General features: G+C 44.3%; 1 protein-coding gene across 3 annotated transcripts; it reads left to right on the forward strand.

The window, feature by feature from the left end:
• The first annotated feature begins 1791 nt into the window (after positions 1-1791).
• On the forward strand, positions 1792-16984 carry TCP11L1 (t-complex 11 like 1). Of its 3 annotated transcripts, none has more exons than XM_030273398.4 (10): positions 1792-1930; positions 5061-5226; positions 7339-7471; positions 8707-8827; positions 9492-9712; positions 10755-10891; positions 11320-11510; positions 11829-12010; positions 13312-13484; positions 13704-16984. In XM_030273398.4, the coding sequence occupies exons 2-10, from the start codon at positions 5073-5075 to the stop codon at positions 13937-13939; spliced, it is 1548 nt and encodes a 515-aa protein (XP_030129258.2). In that variant the 5' UTR covers positions 1792-1930; positions 5061-5072; the 3' UTR covers positions 13940-16984. The 3 variants fall into 3 exon arrangements, with proteins under 3 accessions (XP_030129258.2, XP_030129260.2, XP_030129259.2); XM_030273400.4 differs by lacking the exon at positions 1792-1930 and adding an exon at positions 2056-2156 and having other exon boundaries at positions 13704-14019; XM_030273399.4 differs by lacking the exon at positions 1792-1930 and adding an exon at positions 3755-3867 and having other exon boundaries at positions 13704-14019.
• The last annotated feature ends 1 nt before the right edge of the window (position 16985 follows it).

Below are 16985 nucleotides of genomic sequence, written 5' to 3' on the forward strand. Positions count from 1 at the left end.
CTGATGGAATTTATGCAATTATTACCAAAGCAAACAGTACCTGAGTTTAACCTGTATTTATAGTTTAGCTTTTCTCATTCTTAATTGCTATAGGACCAAAATACTACTTCCCCAGAAGCCAAGTACTCCTTCTATTGAAGTTGAGTCCCTCAATTTGAGTATTAAAATCACTGAGAGGGAAGACACCATGAATGAAATATCTTTGGCACCTTTTGCTCCAGTACTGAATTTTATGCCTTTTTTTATTTCCTAATCTTCCTTGGATTATGTGAATATCACATAACATTGATCTTTGGCTTGCTGTGTGCTGGAGAGACCTTGAAAAACATATTCTGCTTGATACTGCACAGCTTTTCTTCAGGCTTGCCAGCTAACTAACCTATGTGTGTGACAAATTATTGTGCTGTTTTAAGCTCAAATGACACCATATTGAGGAATTGGCTCTCCTGGGGTGGTAAAGTCAGTCTGGATTTTGAAGTCAGTCTGGCTTTGGTTGCCACAGGATGTACTGTTAGTGGCTGGTTATCTTCATCCCTGCAGGGTTTTGCTCTGTCTGTACTGATGGCACCAGCTGTAATTAGAAAAATGCTGGAGCAAAGAAAGGGCCTTTGGCTTTTCTCTTGGCATTTCTTATTCATGTCTGGTCTATAGTGGAAATACCAAGATTTGCAACTCAGGCTACTACAATAATATATATTTATGTATATAAAAAATGATCAGACATCTAATAATGACTCTTGTGGAGTTATCTTTGGAATGATGTCACCAAAACTTCATTACAGCTGCTGTTGAAAAAAAAAAAACCAACCAAATTTTGTTCCATTTAAAGTTTGCGCTCTGTTCTTGTATTTAGGAGCAAAAGCTAATTTAATTATGATAACAAAGTAGAAATAACTGTTACAGTCACATGTGGTGAGCTGTTCTTAAAAAGCACAACCCTGTGTCAGACTCTCATGCCTCACTAACTAATGCTTCAGTGATTACCAGTGTCTGCTGCCAGGGGCCAGAGTGTTTCTCTGAAATGGAGCCGAAGGACTTGGTGTGCAACAGGACAATGTTTTACTGTGTCCTGATGGGGGATGGAAGACAAAAATGTCAAAAGCTTCTAGTTAATTAGAAAGACTTCTAAAAATAATCAGCTCCTGAAAGCTAGCCGGGAAGCATAGGCCTTTATAGTAGTTATAGTTCATAGTTTTAAGGGAAAGGTTTTTATTATGAATGCACTTCCTCAGAAAAATTGTCTTGGCTCATAGTTTAAAATGTGGGAGTGGAAATCCTAAATTAATGATGGTGTTGGATTGGTTTGTTCTTTAGCAGAAGTATTTTCCCTTTCTACCTCCTGCCTGCTGTAACATCTGGGTTAGGAGGATGCGATTCCTGCCTGGGAATTGAGCTGTTCCCTGCGGGCACGGCCTGTGCAGTGCCAGATCCCTGCCCCGAGAGCCGGAGGGCACTCGAAGGTGGGCACAAGGCAGGGGCAGCGCGCTCCTTCCTCTTTTTAGGGTGATGGAGGGAATCTCAGATTCCTCTCTGGAGGAACTGGCGGTCACACTGTGACCTGTGTAAAGCGCCTAAGGACAGCAAGGGCGACCCAAGACCGCGTTCCCTGCTTGCTGGGGGGTTGATCTGAACCAGCGCTGTGTGATGGGGCATACCCCGATCCATCCATCCCATCCATCCCTCCATCCGTGTCCGGGCGCGGGCCGCGGGCCACTCTGCTGGGGCCGGGACCCGCTCCTCGCCCGGCCGTGCCCCGGTGCCGGGACCCCTCAGCCGCTCCGCCGCGGGCCGAGCCCGGGGCCGGCCCCGCCCCGGAGCCGCCGCGGCCCGCCCCGCGCTGGGGCTGCGGCGCCGGCCCAGCCCCGCTCCGCGGCCGCAGGAGGGGCCGGGCCCGTCCGAGCCGGCGGCCGCGGCGGCTGCTCCGGGCGCGGTAAGGCGGGGCGGCCCGGCCGGGGGCGGCCCGGGGCGGAGGGCGGCGGCGGCGGGGCCGAGGGCGGCGGGCAGGGCCCGGGCCCCGCAGCGCCGGGCGGGCGGCGGCGGCTCCGGGCCCGGCGGGCAGCGCTGCGCCGGGCCCGGCGGGCGGGCTCAGCTCCCCCGCGCCCGTTCGGCCCGGCAGCCCGCGGCCCCCCGGGCTCGCTCTCCCCCTTAGCCCGCTGGTGAGCCCCGGAGCTCCCGGGCCGTGCGAAGGGGAAATGCGGCCGGAGCGGCGGCGCTGCTGCCGGGCCCGTGGGGATGGGGACGGGGCCGTGTGAGCTCCTGGTGGGGATGGAGCTGGCATGGCAGGGCCTCACACGGAACGGGTGGCGGAGGGAAGGGCGGAATTTCACAGCATCCCTTCTGATGGGACGGGGGACAGGCTGCGGCTTGCCTGCTGCTGGGATACAGGGAAAGGGGCTTGTGGGAGCACAGGGAAGGGCAGAGTTCTGCCTGGGGAAAGGCAGCCGGGAGTGTTGGGCCGGAGCTCAGGGCAGCTGCCAGCGCCGTCTCACACGGTGGGACAGCGCTGGGAGCGAGGGGCTGCTGCTCCCGCCTCCTTCCTGTGTGCTCCAGGGCAGCACGGGGCAGGTTATTGCTGCTGCTGCCCATCACGAAGTGTGAGGACCTGGAATGAAGAGAAGCTGTGGAAAATGTTTTGTTTAGATTTAAATTTTGTTGCATTTTCCTCTTGCGTTTCTGTTCTCGTTAAAAATAAATGCGAGGAAAGTGCCAAGAAGTAGACTTTGCTCTGTTAAGAGCTGGAATTGTTTCTGTGAAAGGAGGGGTGAGGGTCATGCTTCTGGAAGAGGTATTGTCAAGCTTATTTACTCAGTGGAAAGAGGATACGTTCTAGATGTGTTCTGGCAATAATAGCAGTAATCCATCAGAAAAGAGCAGACTATTGCAAACTAAACAACTAAACCAACAAGTGTGCTTGTTTACCTCATCTGCTGAACAGTCATTTGGTAGAAAGGCCCAGGAGTTTTAATACCTGCCCTCCATAGCTGAAATAGGATTTTTTAAAAACAAATGGTAATGAAATTAAACTTGGGCTGGGTTTGAGACTGTAGCTCTTGAGCTGTCATTTTATGGAAGGCAACACTTTAGGGTGTAGTCTGCGTGGTAGGAATGATGGCCTGCTGGGCAAAGCTGGGGCTAGGAATCATCAGACTGATGGTCTTGTCCCTGTCATTTATCTTCTGTGAGTCCTCAAGTAGCTGAACTCAAACCTCAGTTTCCCCTCTGTAAGTGAGGTTTATTATATTTCTCTGCTTTTCTCAGGGTGGTGAGGATAAAGTGCAGTGAGAGATTGCAAGGCACTAGGAATTGTTGTGTGCATTAAAGACTTAAGTGGGGCTTAGTTGAGTCATCTTTGTGGTTCAGATTTGACTTCAGGAGGATGCTTGGTGGAAGAGAATGGATGAGAAGAACAACCATCTAGTCTGGAATGAGTGTGGAAGCCTTTGTGATAATGCTTTTATCCTAGCCAAATTCAACAACAGGTTTCTCTCTCTCTTTAACCAGTCCTGTTTTACATTTTATATTGCAATGGTTGCTATGCTCTTCTCTGTGAACAGCCCCTTTATTAACAGAGCTCCTCATCCTCCATCTAGATGTGGAGTGAGTCTAACAGTACCTGTGCTGATGCCTGTGTGCCGAGGGTGTTCTCCTGTGTTATTCGTCCCAAGCTTTTCATGCTGCTTTCTCCTCTAAAATAGAAATGACACAGTGCTGTGGGCAAGTGTTGCATGCTGTTGTCTCTCAGGCATCAAGCAAGATGATGATCCTGAGTCATTGCTGTAGAGCAGAACTGTTCCTTACATGCCCTGAGCTTTCCAGCTGTCCTGAGGAATCACATTGTGCAATCAATTTAAGCACTGGTGGAGCAGGGTTAGTTATTACATCTGTTGTATGAAAATAAATATCAATGCTGCATTTTATATTTCTACACTGTTGCTTGCTTCTGCTGCATCCTCTTCAGTGTAGTTTTTGATGCTGTATTTTCTCTCAGTAGCTGTGAGGTGCCTCTCATGCTAATAACTTGATTTATTTCAAAATGTGAAAGTGGGGATGGTGGGATACTAGGGGGAAGAGGAAGTTGTTGTTTCTCCAGGAGCTTTCTTTTATTTTTGAAAGCAGACGCTTACGGGCTCTCACTTCACAGAACATCTAAGTTATTTAATTTAGATACATCACATGCTCTCAAAGAGATTTCTGTAAAATTAAAGCCTGAGCAGCAGCTTCCTGTGTGATAGTTTTCAATGGTGGATGTAGAAATTACATTCTTGATAGGGAAATCTGAGAATGAAATAAGTGAAGGGACCAAATGAGACTTGGTTTTCTACTGACAATTTTTTAAGTGTAATTTTGGGTACCCTGCAGATGTCTGCAATGTGATATAAATATCCTTTAATATGTAATGTCTAATAAACCAGGATTTTAATTACTGTAACTGTTCTTTACTGTCTTAATTAAAAAACACAAACAACTGTGATATTTTGTGCATAAATCAGGACTCTTGAATGTAATGAAAATATGGGAATATAATTTTATATTAATTTCTCTCTAGTTCTTTTGCTGTTTCTTAATGCTTTTGGCTCAGAGGGAAGTTTTTAAGTTGGGGCAGACCATAGTTCAGGAATATGTTATAGAATATAACAGGAAGATTTATTGCTGTGTAGTAAGGAATTGTCTCATAATCTTTTGTAAAACATGTTTGTGACTTTGTTCTGAAGGTGTTTTTCATCACTCTCTTAAAAGCAGTGCTAGGAACAAAAACAGTATCTTTTTCTCTCATCTGTATCATTATGGAACAGTTTGAGATTTTTGAGAATTGACTGGGACTGCAGATTAAATAAATGCTAGCTGTGTTGAAAGCATCCCATTTTGTGGAAGATGGGAAGTGAGTCACTGAATCCAGGTCCCCTGCCATTATAGGGATGACATCATACAACTCCTCTTAGGAATTCTTTCATTCTTAATTTTTTCTCTTAATCAAGAGGACTTCTGTTGATGTTTACCCCCTCAGTCATGTCAGAAAATGCTTATTCATTCCCTTTTTCATATTTTTTCTTTTTGTAAAGAACCAACTGAAAATGTCTCAGAATCCTGACAAGCTAAATTCAAGTCAAGAAAAGTTGAGTGGTTTGGAGGATGATGAGGAGGAGAACTTGGAGAACTCGGATCAATCTGTCCGAAAAAGAATACGACAGAGTGCCTCGGGGTCACACAGAGATGATACACCAAAGTGTAAGCAAAACTGCTTTATGAAATACAGTAAAAAATAGCCAATTCTCTAATTGTTGTTGGAGCAATCCTAGTGTTTTATAGCATTCTGTGCAAGTTGAGTGTCTTGCAATTAAATACAGTGTGACTCTTGATGTTATGCCTTGAAACTGTAACACTTTTCTCCCTGTTTTCTTTTTATTTTCCTAATTGTACACACAGTATGCACATTTTCTTAATTGTACACAATGATCACGTTGCTCTGAGCCACATGTATCCTAAATATCCTGGTGTGTTTGTGCTCTTGGAATGGATGAACACCACCCCAGTGTTTTCCAGCTAAACTGACTCTGCTGTTTGCCTTATCAGCTGAACCTTCTGCATTGCTCTGTTCCTACTGCAGGGCAGAAAAGGCTGTTATCAACATAGGGATGTCCTGCCAGCCCCCTCACAAGATAGATGGAAAGTTGTGTATTTAATCCTAATACTACTTCCCTATAAGCAGGACTGCATAATTTTCCCAAGGCATATTTTTCTTTGCCATTCTGCTTTTAACATGAAGGTCTGGATGTAATATGGGAGCCAGTATTTCTGGCAAATCTGTAGATAAAACCAAAGGGAAGTTTTCTGGCTCCAGGGATTCAATTCAAAGAAGCAGAATTGCTCGGGGTTCTAAATTTCTGTAGGAAGTAACATTTTGTTTGTTGCATTCTTTTTATTTTTTGGTTGTGTTCAGTGTCCTGTTCCTCAGAGGAGATGTTCTGAGGGAGTTTCTGTTCCCATGCCTTGCTGGGTGCCTGGTAGGAAATGGGTGTTTGTATGGAGAGAGGCTCTGAACATGGGGAAGTAAAAATCGTGGTACAGTCTAGCAGTGCACCACAAAGAGGTGGTTTGGTCTCAAGCCCTGCCCTTGTGTAAGAGAGCAGGTATGAGAATTAAGTGATGTGATTTAGGAGCAATCTTTGGCCAGTGAAAGAGTCTTGGCTCTTAGAGCCCCCAGTGCTGAAGTCATTTGGCACTCACACAAGAGCACTGTGAACTTTGCTGTCTGCTGCTTCTTCTCAGAATATCAATCCTTGCTGTGTTCCCAGAGTCACTCTGCCAAGTTAAGCTCCAGGCAGAAGGAAAGAATGGTTTAGGAGGGCTGCATGAAAAGAGCAACATATTAATGAAAAACGGGCACATTGGACCCCAGCTGTATGAACTCAGAAGAGCTCTGCATGGCACACAAGTGGTAGACACTTACTTTTGAAAGACCTTTTCTGTTTAATTACTTAAGTCCAATCAACATGGATTAACAAATGAGATGGTCATAGTTTGGCTGAAACATTTCTCAGGGAGCCCAGCCTATGAAGATCCCTGCTTGGTTTCTTTCACTTTTGGGATTGATGTGTGCTCCTATGCCTGGCCTGTAGCTGAAGTGAATGAACTAGAGAATGGAAGGATCCATCAGGGCCCTGTCACTAACCTAGGGCCCAGTTTGAGGCTGCTGGGCCATTCTGGTCAGTCCCAAATGCCTGCCAGGGGAAGAGCTCTCAAACATTGGTGCTGCCACTGCTGCTGCTGCTGGCCTCTGTTGTTTGGGTGATGGCCTCTGGGGGGAAAAAAGAGTTTGGAGGAGTGCCATTTGCATTGGAAGTAGTGAGAATAATTAGCTACTGGTGTGCTGCTGCTTAACAGTGATGGTGATTGTTTGTTGACTGCTTTAATGATGAAATCACTTCCTTGAAAAATGTAAAACTGAAATGGCAATATCTGCACAATACTTGTGGAAGTGGTATGGTGAAAATGCTGCTGTTTGTAATTATTTCCTCCTACAGTGTGGAGAAAGATGCCAAGGTGCTATTAAGCCATCCTAAAAACGTACTGGTTTGTGTGGGGGGGTGTTTGGAGATGGCTTTTAAAAGAGCTTGATAGAAGCAATTGACTACTGAGCCCAGAATATCAACTGGGATCCACTCCTTGTTTTTTTGAAATGCTCCAAACATGTGTCATCCACAAGATGGGAAAGGAGAAGAATCTTCAGCTGATGCTGTCATTTGACCCTGAGTACTATCAATAAGGTGGAAAGTGTCCAAAAGACTCTTTCTGCTGGCTTTTGTTGAGAACTGTCTGACAGTGTAATTGATGTTACAGCCAGTCCCTCTCGGCCTGTGTCCTTAGAAGAGCTCATGGAGACAGCAAAGGGAGTCACCAACATGGCACTGGCACATGAAATTGTGGTGAACGGAGACTTCCAGATAAAACCAGCTGAATTGCCAGAACACAGGTAAGGTTGGTGCCAAATACTAAATAAAATTGTGTTTGTAGAGCTGCAGAGCAGCTCTGGGGACTCAGGTAAAGGCTCTGGCTGGTGCTTTGTCTGGCAGTGCCTGGGAGGAGGTAGGAAAAAATAGAAGATGGTAACTGTGCAGTTCTGCTTCCCCAGATGTGTGTGTGTGTGTGAAAGGAGAACCTCTTGGATTAATTGGAGATGTGTGGTGCAAACCCCAGAGTGCTGTGGTTTCTGTTGTGTCCTCTTGTCCCAGGACTCAGAGGCTGCAGCCTTCACAGTACCCCAGTCTGGCTGCAGATGTAGGTAATGCTTTTAGCAATTTTTAAGCTTTCATTGCCTGTGGGAGTAAGAGGAAACTGATTATTTTAGCTTTTCCTGTCTGTTTCTTCAGGAGTATTTTGGGAAGAAATTCCTGTGTTTTATTAGGTTAGTCCTTGCTCATTTCAAGTTCAAAGCCTTTCCTTCTCTGTGTGAGTCTGCAGTAATTGTGTGCCCTGCTGAGAGGGGAGAGGGAGAGCAGAGGAAGCTTCATCCTCTGTTCCTCTCTCTCACACCCACAGTGAGGTGTGGCTGACAGCTTCCTGGCTTGATTTGGGGAAGGGGGTGCATATTTCATGGAGGGAACTTGGTCCCCACTGGGGCCACTGCTGAACTTACACCTGGTGTGAACAGGAACTGTCAGTATTTTGAGATAGGAATTGGTACTGAAGCAGTGGAATTAATTTATTTTTTGTATACAAACTGATCTGGGCCCTTACCTCAGAGTAGGTGCAATACTTAGGTAGTGAAACAGAAGATTTTATATCAGGGAAGTTACTTCATTTCTGTTAGGTATGATACTGAATTTTATGCAGTGGAATTGATTTTACTTAGTGGGGCCTTTAAAAGGAACATGAATACTGGTCTTTTGAAGACAAAATGTAATTTTTGCCATTTTTGTTTTGGTCCAGTTTTCTAGATGTAGCACATGATAAATACTTTGAAGGGTTTTACTTGTAGCCACCTTTGCTGGTGTGTAATCTTGTATTAGGACATAAACCATTCCAAATCCTGTGTCCAGTTTTTCTTGCTTTTCTGAGTAATTTTAAACGATGGATCTCTGTTAATCATCATATAGTTACTATTGCATTATATTCATATTATTACATGCTGTGCTTCAGGAGCTGCAGGTTATCTTTGTAAGGTGGTGTACAGACCAGTATTGTTCTTTATAACATATTTATTCACAGCTTAGAGAAGAAAGTCAGAGATATTGTGCATAAAGCTTTCTGGGATTGTCTGGAAGCTCAGCTGAAGGAAGACCCCCCGACGTATGATCATGCAATTAAGCTATTGGGAGAAATTAAAGAGGTAAGATGATGTGGTATGAAGGGAAATGATTGAATTTGATATGAATGAGCAAAAGTGGTTGGAGTTTGGCTTTTCATAAAAAATCATCTTGTTCTTTTTCATTACTGTGAACATACACAAGCTGTATAATCCAAGAGGAGAAATTTGAATATAAAACCAAATGAAAAACCATGTAAAGTGATTAAAAGGTAAGCAATACCAGTTCCATAATTCCAAGCTTCCTTCATGTTATGGCGCTGGTATTAGTTATGGAATCAGTGAGATGCTCCAGCACTGGTCTGATGAAACCAAGCACACCAGTCTGAATTATGATCTGTGCCATAGAGGATTTACCACTTAGTAATTTCAGTATCACACAGCATGAGGTGAAACACTTGGAGTTGGTGGGTGGTCGGTTTAAAAAAAAAAAAAAAAAAGAGGGAGAAATTTAATTATTTAATTGTTTAGATAAGAATCCCTGGTAGTGTTCAAGGCCAAGTTGATGGAACATTAAGCAAACTGGTTTAGTGGGAGGTGACCCTGCCTGTGGCAGGGGTTTGGAACCAGGTGATCTTTAAGATCTCTCCTGACCCAAACCATTCTATGATTCTATAATTCTATAATTCTGTTTGGATCCTTGTAGTCTTTGATGTAGAACTAATGCACTGTTAACTTTCTATTTCAGAGTCTTCTGTCTTTCTTATTGCCTGGTCATACTAGACTGAGAAGCCAGATTACAGAAGTTCTTGACCTGGATTTGATAAAACAGGAGGCAGAGAATGGGGCCCTTGACATTTCTAAGTTGGTCAAATTTGTTATTGGGATGATGGGGACTCTCTGTGCTCCAGCTCGAGATGAAGACATTAAGAAACTGAAAGATATTAATGAAATAGTTCCTCTTTTCAGGTACTGAAATGTATTTGTTAGTCATGTTCAGAGTCTCATAAATAATTTTAGAAGTGGAGGGGGCAGCTTGAGACTCTTAGAAAGAAAAGAGTGATAGGGAAAAGGATGTAGCTGTGGGTGTGAAGGGGAGAGGTGCTCCAGGAGTCATTATCAAGGACCATCTCTGATCTGGTGAGTTGGAGTATTTGTCTGGTTCCTGCATGTCACTGAAGGACATTTGCTTAAATGTCAAATGCAAATAAGCTGCAAGGTAGCAGATGAATAGTCAGTTTGTATCAGAATTGAATGTCAACAGCAGAAGGTGAAAAAGGCACACAAGGGTTTGGGGAAAAGCACTGCTGTTTTCCCACCAGTTTGTCCTTTCATCCCAGTCTGAGCTCTCTTCACCCCAGTCCCTGTGTAATTCCCTGTCTGTTCCAAAGGGAGTATGTGTTCCACATCTGAGAGCACCCAGACTTCTGCTTTTCCACCATGTTCTCAGTGGAACAGCTCAAGGTCTCAATAGTTGAGAGAAGCTTCATTAACCTTGCTGTTTTCTAATTTGAAAAGCTTCCAGGAGTTCAGGATTGACTTGGCAGAAATACTGCCAGCAGGAATTAGGTTGCTTTGAAATTAAGGTGTTTTATTTTGGTGTTTGTTTGTTTGGTTTTTCTTTTTTGCCCCTCGGGTCTGATTATTCACTTCCCACTGAGGCTGGCTTTCCAGGCTGTCAACAGCCATGGCCTGCAAGCTTGGAAACCCAGATGTCTTTTCATATACAATACTGCACATCCTGGGAGATAAAATCTATGGAGCTAGTGAAGTTAATTCCATGGAGGCTTTTTTACAGGAGAGCAGGATTTGTTTCCCACTTGGAAGAGGCACATGCATGCATGTACATGCTTGCTCCAGCTTTCTCTGTCTCATGCTCTGAAGTTGTTAAGCTGTTACTGTTTCCCATGCATGTTTTTGCTCTTTCTTTAGACAACCTGTAATAAATCTTGTAAACAGCACCTCTGAAACATCTGCAGCCTTGAATAACTTTTTCTGTTTGTTTGTTTAGAGCAATTTTCTCTGTATTAGACCTAATGAAAATGGATATGGCAAACTTCGCTGTCAGTAGTATTAGGCCAAAATTAATGCAGCAGTCTGCTGAATATGAAAGAAAGAAGTTTCAGGAGTTTCTTGAGAAACAGCCAAGTATGACTTTGTTCCTTTCTTTCTTCCCCCCTGACCTCCCAGTAAACTGCGTGTCTTTGCTTGTAGATCATGAAAAGAACTCAAATATTTTTATAAGTTCTAGAATTCCTATGATAAATGACAGCTTGCGCCCCAAAATTGTGGTTAGAAAAAATCTGCCAGAACAATAGTTCTGCCTTTGGTATGTTCAGTTTAATTTCAGTACAGTGTAGGGCATGATTACCTAGCATCATCTCACCTCTGATTTCCTGTAGCTGTGTGGTTTTGTTTTAGGTGTTCTGCTTGATGCAATAAATGAAATGCATGTCATACCTGATATCATGGGCATTAGTCATAGTAACTAATGGGATTGTTTGGAAATTTTTGATGGAAAAACCTAGTTGTGGAAAGGAATTTTCATAACAAGTTTTTTTTCCCCGCTCTTCCAGATTCTTTAGACCTTGTCACCAAGTGGTTGCAAGAAGCAGCAGATGATCTTGCAAAGCTGGGACATGAAATGCTGCCTCCCCACTGTAGTGATGCCACTGGTGGAGCTTCTGCCTTGTGCTTCACTGCTGTACAAAATCAGGCCTATCTGAAGCTTCTGAAGTGGGATCACGTGAACAGGCCTTTTCCAGAAGTAGGTATTTAACAGAAAAATTGGTTCTGTGCTTGTTCCACTCCTCTATTCCCAGGACACAGCAGAAGCTGTTTGGATTTGTAGCCTGGCAACACGTACAGAGCTAAACCATTGATCTCTGATTGGGAGATGGGGCAACTCAAACAGGTGCCTGTCTTTCAGTGCTGGAACCTGCTTAGCTGGGAAAGAGGAGCCAGTGATTTCACTGTGCTCCTGTTGCTGGCTGCTGTTCCCTGTGCCTTTGCTGCTGCACCCCAGTGTCCCCTGCCAGCCCTGCAGACTGACTCCCTGCTGTGCTGGCTCCCTCCCTCCTTGCAGACGCTGCTCATGGACCAGACACGCTTCCTGGAGATGCAGCTGGAGCTGGAGCAGCTCCTGGTGGTGGGGACAGTGCTGCTGGTGACCTTCAGTGCAGCAGGCCCAGCTCTCATCGATGTGCCTGGATTCACCGAGAGGATCAAAACCATCGTCAGGGTGCTGCTGACGGGAATGCATCTCCCGTGAGTATGGCACCTCCTGCTCTCAGGGTGTCCTGGTTCAGGTCAAATTTGGGGAAAGAACCCTAAAAGGGTTTCCTTTAGGAAAGCAGACTCAATCGGCTCCTCCCCCCCCACCAACCAGTTCGGGAAGGATACTTCTTTGGAGGAAAGTGGAAAAAACCTGTTTATTAAACAAGCAATTTTAAACAATATTAAACAATAAAACTTCTTGCCACTCCAAGAGAGAGACAAACTCAGGAAAAATCCCCTGGGTTGCCGCTGGGCTCACTCAGTCTCTGATCAGTCCCTCCGGCGCTGGAAATGCTGCGGTCCAGGCCCGGCCCGCTGGGCCACAGGTGCTGCTGCTGCTGCTCTTCTGGTGTTTAGTCCAGAGCAGGTCCAGAGAAAGGGAAAAAAAACCACAGTCCGGGGAACTTCTTTGCCTCAGCTAGCTAAAAACTAACTAGGAAAAGAAAAAAAAAGGAGAGCTCTGTCTCGCGGTCTGTCCATCCGCAGACGACACAGTCCAGGAGCAGGAATGTGGAGGAGGGAGTGCAGTTCTTGAAAACAAACTCCACGCTTCTTCCCCCCTCCCTTTCACTCCTGGAACAAGTCTTAAAGGTGTAGAACTTATTATTCAATATAGACAGAGCAGACGATTGGGGATAAAGGCATCATACAGTCAACCTAGGACACAGGGGCACGTGGAGCTCTCTTGTCACCCTGGGAAATGATCAGGTTAAGCCCGTTTAAGGCTGGGGACTGCAGGAAATGCAGAGGAAATGATGAGGGCTTTCTGTGAGCAGCCAGGCTGACATTTTTTCTTCAGTTAACTCACACAGAGCTGTCTTTTCTTGCTCTGCTCTTTCATGGTTTGTACAAGCTGCTCTTTTCGGAGTGTGCTTTTCACGGTGCCAGGCTGGCACAGGAGGGTGGCAGCAGCTGCCCCTGCACAGGGCTTGGGCCAGGCTCCCCAAAAACCTGAGTGTGGCACAGTAAGCTGCCTGCAGATTTAGTGATCGCTTTACACCTGTGGGTTTTGCTTTAGTCAGAGCTGCCCTCCGGCAGAAGGTCAGCTCTTATGTGTGTGGATTGTTCAGGCTTGAAGTCCTGAATGTTCTCCTACTTTCTTGCTTTAGATCTCAGCTTTATTTTTCATGTATATATAATTGTATTAATATTTATAATTGGCTTTATCTGCATTATGTTTTTTCCACTACATCTGACAAGTAAGGCAACTCTAATTGAATGGTTTATTTTTAGAAAGTGGGAAAACAGTGAGTAACTAATACAGTTATGTTTTAATACCTTATGTTTTCTAGCTCCTTTAACCTGAAGGAATCCCTGGCCACCGTGGGCGAGAAGGTGTGTGCTGAAGTGAACAGCTGCCTTTCCCAGCATGGCTTCACCCCGTTCTCAGCTGAGAGGGAGGCTGTGCTGAAGGGACAGATCCAGGCAGTGGCCAGCCCGGAGAACTCCATCTGCAAGCTCATAGGTAGGTCTGCAGAGTGCTCTGCTCTCCCTGTCTGTGGAACGGGGGCTGGGGGATGTGCAGGGCTCCACTTTCCCTGTTGTTTCCACATTGCTTCCACGTTATTTCCATATTGTCTTTCCAGCTTGCTGACCACATTCAGGCTTATTGCATTTTACATGAGGTTACACTGTCTATAATTCACCATCTCTTTTGAAAACAAACCAAACCCCTTTTTTCCAGATTCTCGAATTCAAAAGTTTCTGGAGAATTATCTTGCATCCAGTCACCAGAAATCATTGCCTGCCATTCCTGGAGGATTAGGCCCCATTCAGAGGGAGCTGGAGGAGATTGCTGCCAAGTACATTCGTCTTGTCAACTACAACAGAATGGTCTTCAGCCCTTACTATGATGCAGTCCTTGGCAAAATACTGACTAAGGAAGAATCCCAAATTGTAGGGAAGTCAGAAGAATCATAAAAAAACCTAGTTTGTGTGCTACCAATACAGTATTGTCAGCTATTAAATAAAACTTGTACCAATATTTGTCTAGGAAAACAGCTTTCCGTGTAAATACTGGTTCCTTTTAACCCTTGAGTGCTGACTGATGACAGAAATAGAGGAGATGCAGAAAAGGTTCTGAGGTAAAAGATGAGAGATGAATTTCTAATATAATTGTGCAGCCTGGGGAAGGGGATATCATGGGAGTCTTCTGGTGGCAATTTTTAGATTTTTGAGCTGGTGATAGGTAGGGCAAGTTTAAGAACCAAACTTTGTATTTAAGTGGCTCATTTCAGGGCATTTAACTCCTAATTTACAGTGAACTTAGTTTAATTTATCCAGAGCGGATTAGCAATGGTTCTTCCCAGAAGGGGTGTTTTGGTTTTTTAATAAAAAAATCTTACTTTAAAGAATTAATAAAGCTAAAATTTTAAAGAAGAACTTTACCAGACAAAACACCAAGCCAAGCAGCACTTTACTGTAACATTATGGTGAGTATGATAGGCTTACTAGTTTTTTCTGTATTTTACTGCATTTTTAATAGCATTTTTTTGCTGTTTAACTGCAGATGTTGCAAAACATAATCTATTTTTGTAGCAATTTTTCTGGTTATTGGGTAACTGTCCTCTGCTATGTACAGTACTCCCAGAGGTGGCAATCTTATAGATTGCAGCTGTATTTATATCTTGTAAAGACTTCAGAAAGGGCAGAGCTAAAATGTTTTTATAAAGTGGCATTTCTTACCTTTTTTTTTTTTTTTTTTTGCTAGTAATTTACTCCTTTTTAGGTGAAATACTAATTTTAACGTAAATTCTCATTTGCAGAAGGTGGATTTAAAGTGTGTGAAACTTTAGGTTGAAAATTTTGGGCTTTTTTAAAAACAACAACAGGGTTTGGTTGCATATTCAATCATGTCTTCAGAAATATATGCAGAGCATGGTGGGCTGTATAAGTAATTTCAATGTACTGTGAGAGGTGAATGGTTTGATGTTAGTTTGAATGTACAGGGAATATTTTAGTAGATTTTTTTCACTTTCTAGATGTGTTCTTGAAACTTAGAATATTTGTAGGTCTTGAATTTCATAAGCTACATGTTGTATAGAGAAGAGCCCAGTGATCTTACATTGCAAACTCAGGCTCAGCTGGGAGGTAAGTGAAATTTTCCTCTGTTTGAGCACAACTGTGTATTACAGTAATCAATATTTGATGGTTTTATGAAAGCAAAGTTTGTAGTTACTCACAGTAAGTGGCCCAAGTATGAGGCTGTCCAAACCAGAACGTGCTAGTCTTTAAAAAAAACAAGGTATGTGAAATAAATAAATGAAGGGCCCTTGTATTGCCAACAGGCACGTTAATTTAGGAATCAGCCAAACAGAACTTGCAGAAACACTTGATTATGATCCACTCTCAATGCTTCCCTTTCCAGTTTCCTTTGAATGTGAATGTGGATAAAACTGCACCAACTTTGGAGGGGGATGGAAGAAATAAGGCCTATTTTTCTATATTAGCAACTTTAAACCAAATCTTTTCTTGTTCATTACAAAGCCCCTTCCCCAAGGGAAAAGCCCAGCAAAACCCTGTGAGAGTTCATTAGCTCAGATAAGTGAAAATGTCTGTCTTTGAATCCTTCTTTGAGAACTCAAAAATGAGGTTGGTTAGCCAGAAAAAAAGGGTTCTGAGTAGGGTACCAGCTCCCTCAGCCTGTGCTGAAGGAGCCACCAGAGCCAAAACTGCTGGAATTGGCACCAAGAGAGATGGCCAAGGCACAGCTGTTTCCAGTTTTCTCAAATGGGAGCTGCTGTTGTTTTATAGTTCAGTCCTGCCCAGGAGCTGCCTTTGGAGGCACAGAGTTAGATGAGGTACAGGATGAGCTCGAGGGTGTGGGGAGGAACATCATGGTGAGACAGAAAAGCCCTTGGAAGGTGTGTGACTGATGGCAGAGTGCAGGGCACTGCTTTAGCAGCGGATAAAATCCTAACTGAGGAGGTAGATGGCTGCTCCCAGGGCTGGGATTCAGGGCTCAGGGACCAGGAGTGCCTGCTCCTGACACGGCAGCAGGGACTGTGCTGCCACCATGATGCTATTGCTCACAGGGCCCACACAGGGATCCCAGCTCTCCTCACAGGATGGTTTGATCCTAAGCAGAAAGATCCTAGAATGAGGGAACAGAGAGCAGTACTCACCTGTGGCTCCACTCTCACCTCCAGGGCCCTCACAGAAGGAACAAATGCTTCTGGCACAGGTGCTGGGGGCCTTTCAACAGGAAAGAGCTAAGGGAACTGCAATAAATTCCCACAAGTGCAAGGTAATGACTCTCCCAGGTTATGCATTTTAACGAGAGTGTTTGACAAACAGTTTCTCTACATCCTCTCTAAAAGAAACGGGGAGCTGCAATCGAGTGGCAAAGCAAGGAGGACATTCCAGGATGAGGCCAGCCCCATCTCCATGTGCAGGTGCTGCTTCCCCCTTGCCCTGGCAGAGAGGAGCCCTGGCTCAGGCAGCTGTGCTGGGGTGGGAATGACTTTCATTTGCCCCAGGCTCTGACTGTCCTGTGGTCCAAGGGGTTCTTAGGATCTTAGCAGAGTCAATCTTATCACAGCCAATTCCAAGTTAAAAGCTGGAGTATGCATAGAAACTGCTTGGAAAGCTCACATAGTGTTTCTTTAGCTTGTTTGAAGATAACACAAGTGCTGATTACAAGCTGATGTAGCTGATTATTAACATTTAGCTTTGTACATGTATGTGGAAGAGCAGTGCAGGTATCCAGGACCAGGCTGTGAGCCAGTGCTCCTGGACCACCCACACTCAACTGAGTTAGTCTTACAATGCTGTCTTCTTCAAACAGCCCTGGAATTACAAGCCAAAGTGTGCTGTATCCTCTAGAAAATGGAAAGCAAGCTCTGTTCTAATATGTATGCTCTGATCAATTTCCTGTGATGGTATAATTAGCATTGCTTTTGAAGTGGCTGAGTAATATTTAAGAAGTACCTTGTTGTGTTTGAATAAAACCAGAATGAAGCATGAT

Source organism: Taeniopygia guttata, chromosome 5 (assembly GCF_048771995.1).
Source record: "Taeniopygia guttata chromosome 5, bTaeGut7.mat, whole genome shotgun sequence".
Taxonomy (NCBI): domain Eukaryota; kingdom Metazoa; phylum Chordata; class Aves; order Passeriformes; family Estrildidae; genus Taeniopygia; species Taeniopygia guttata.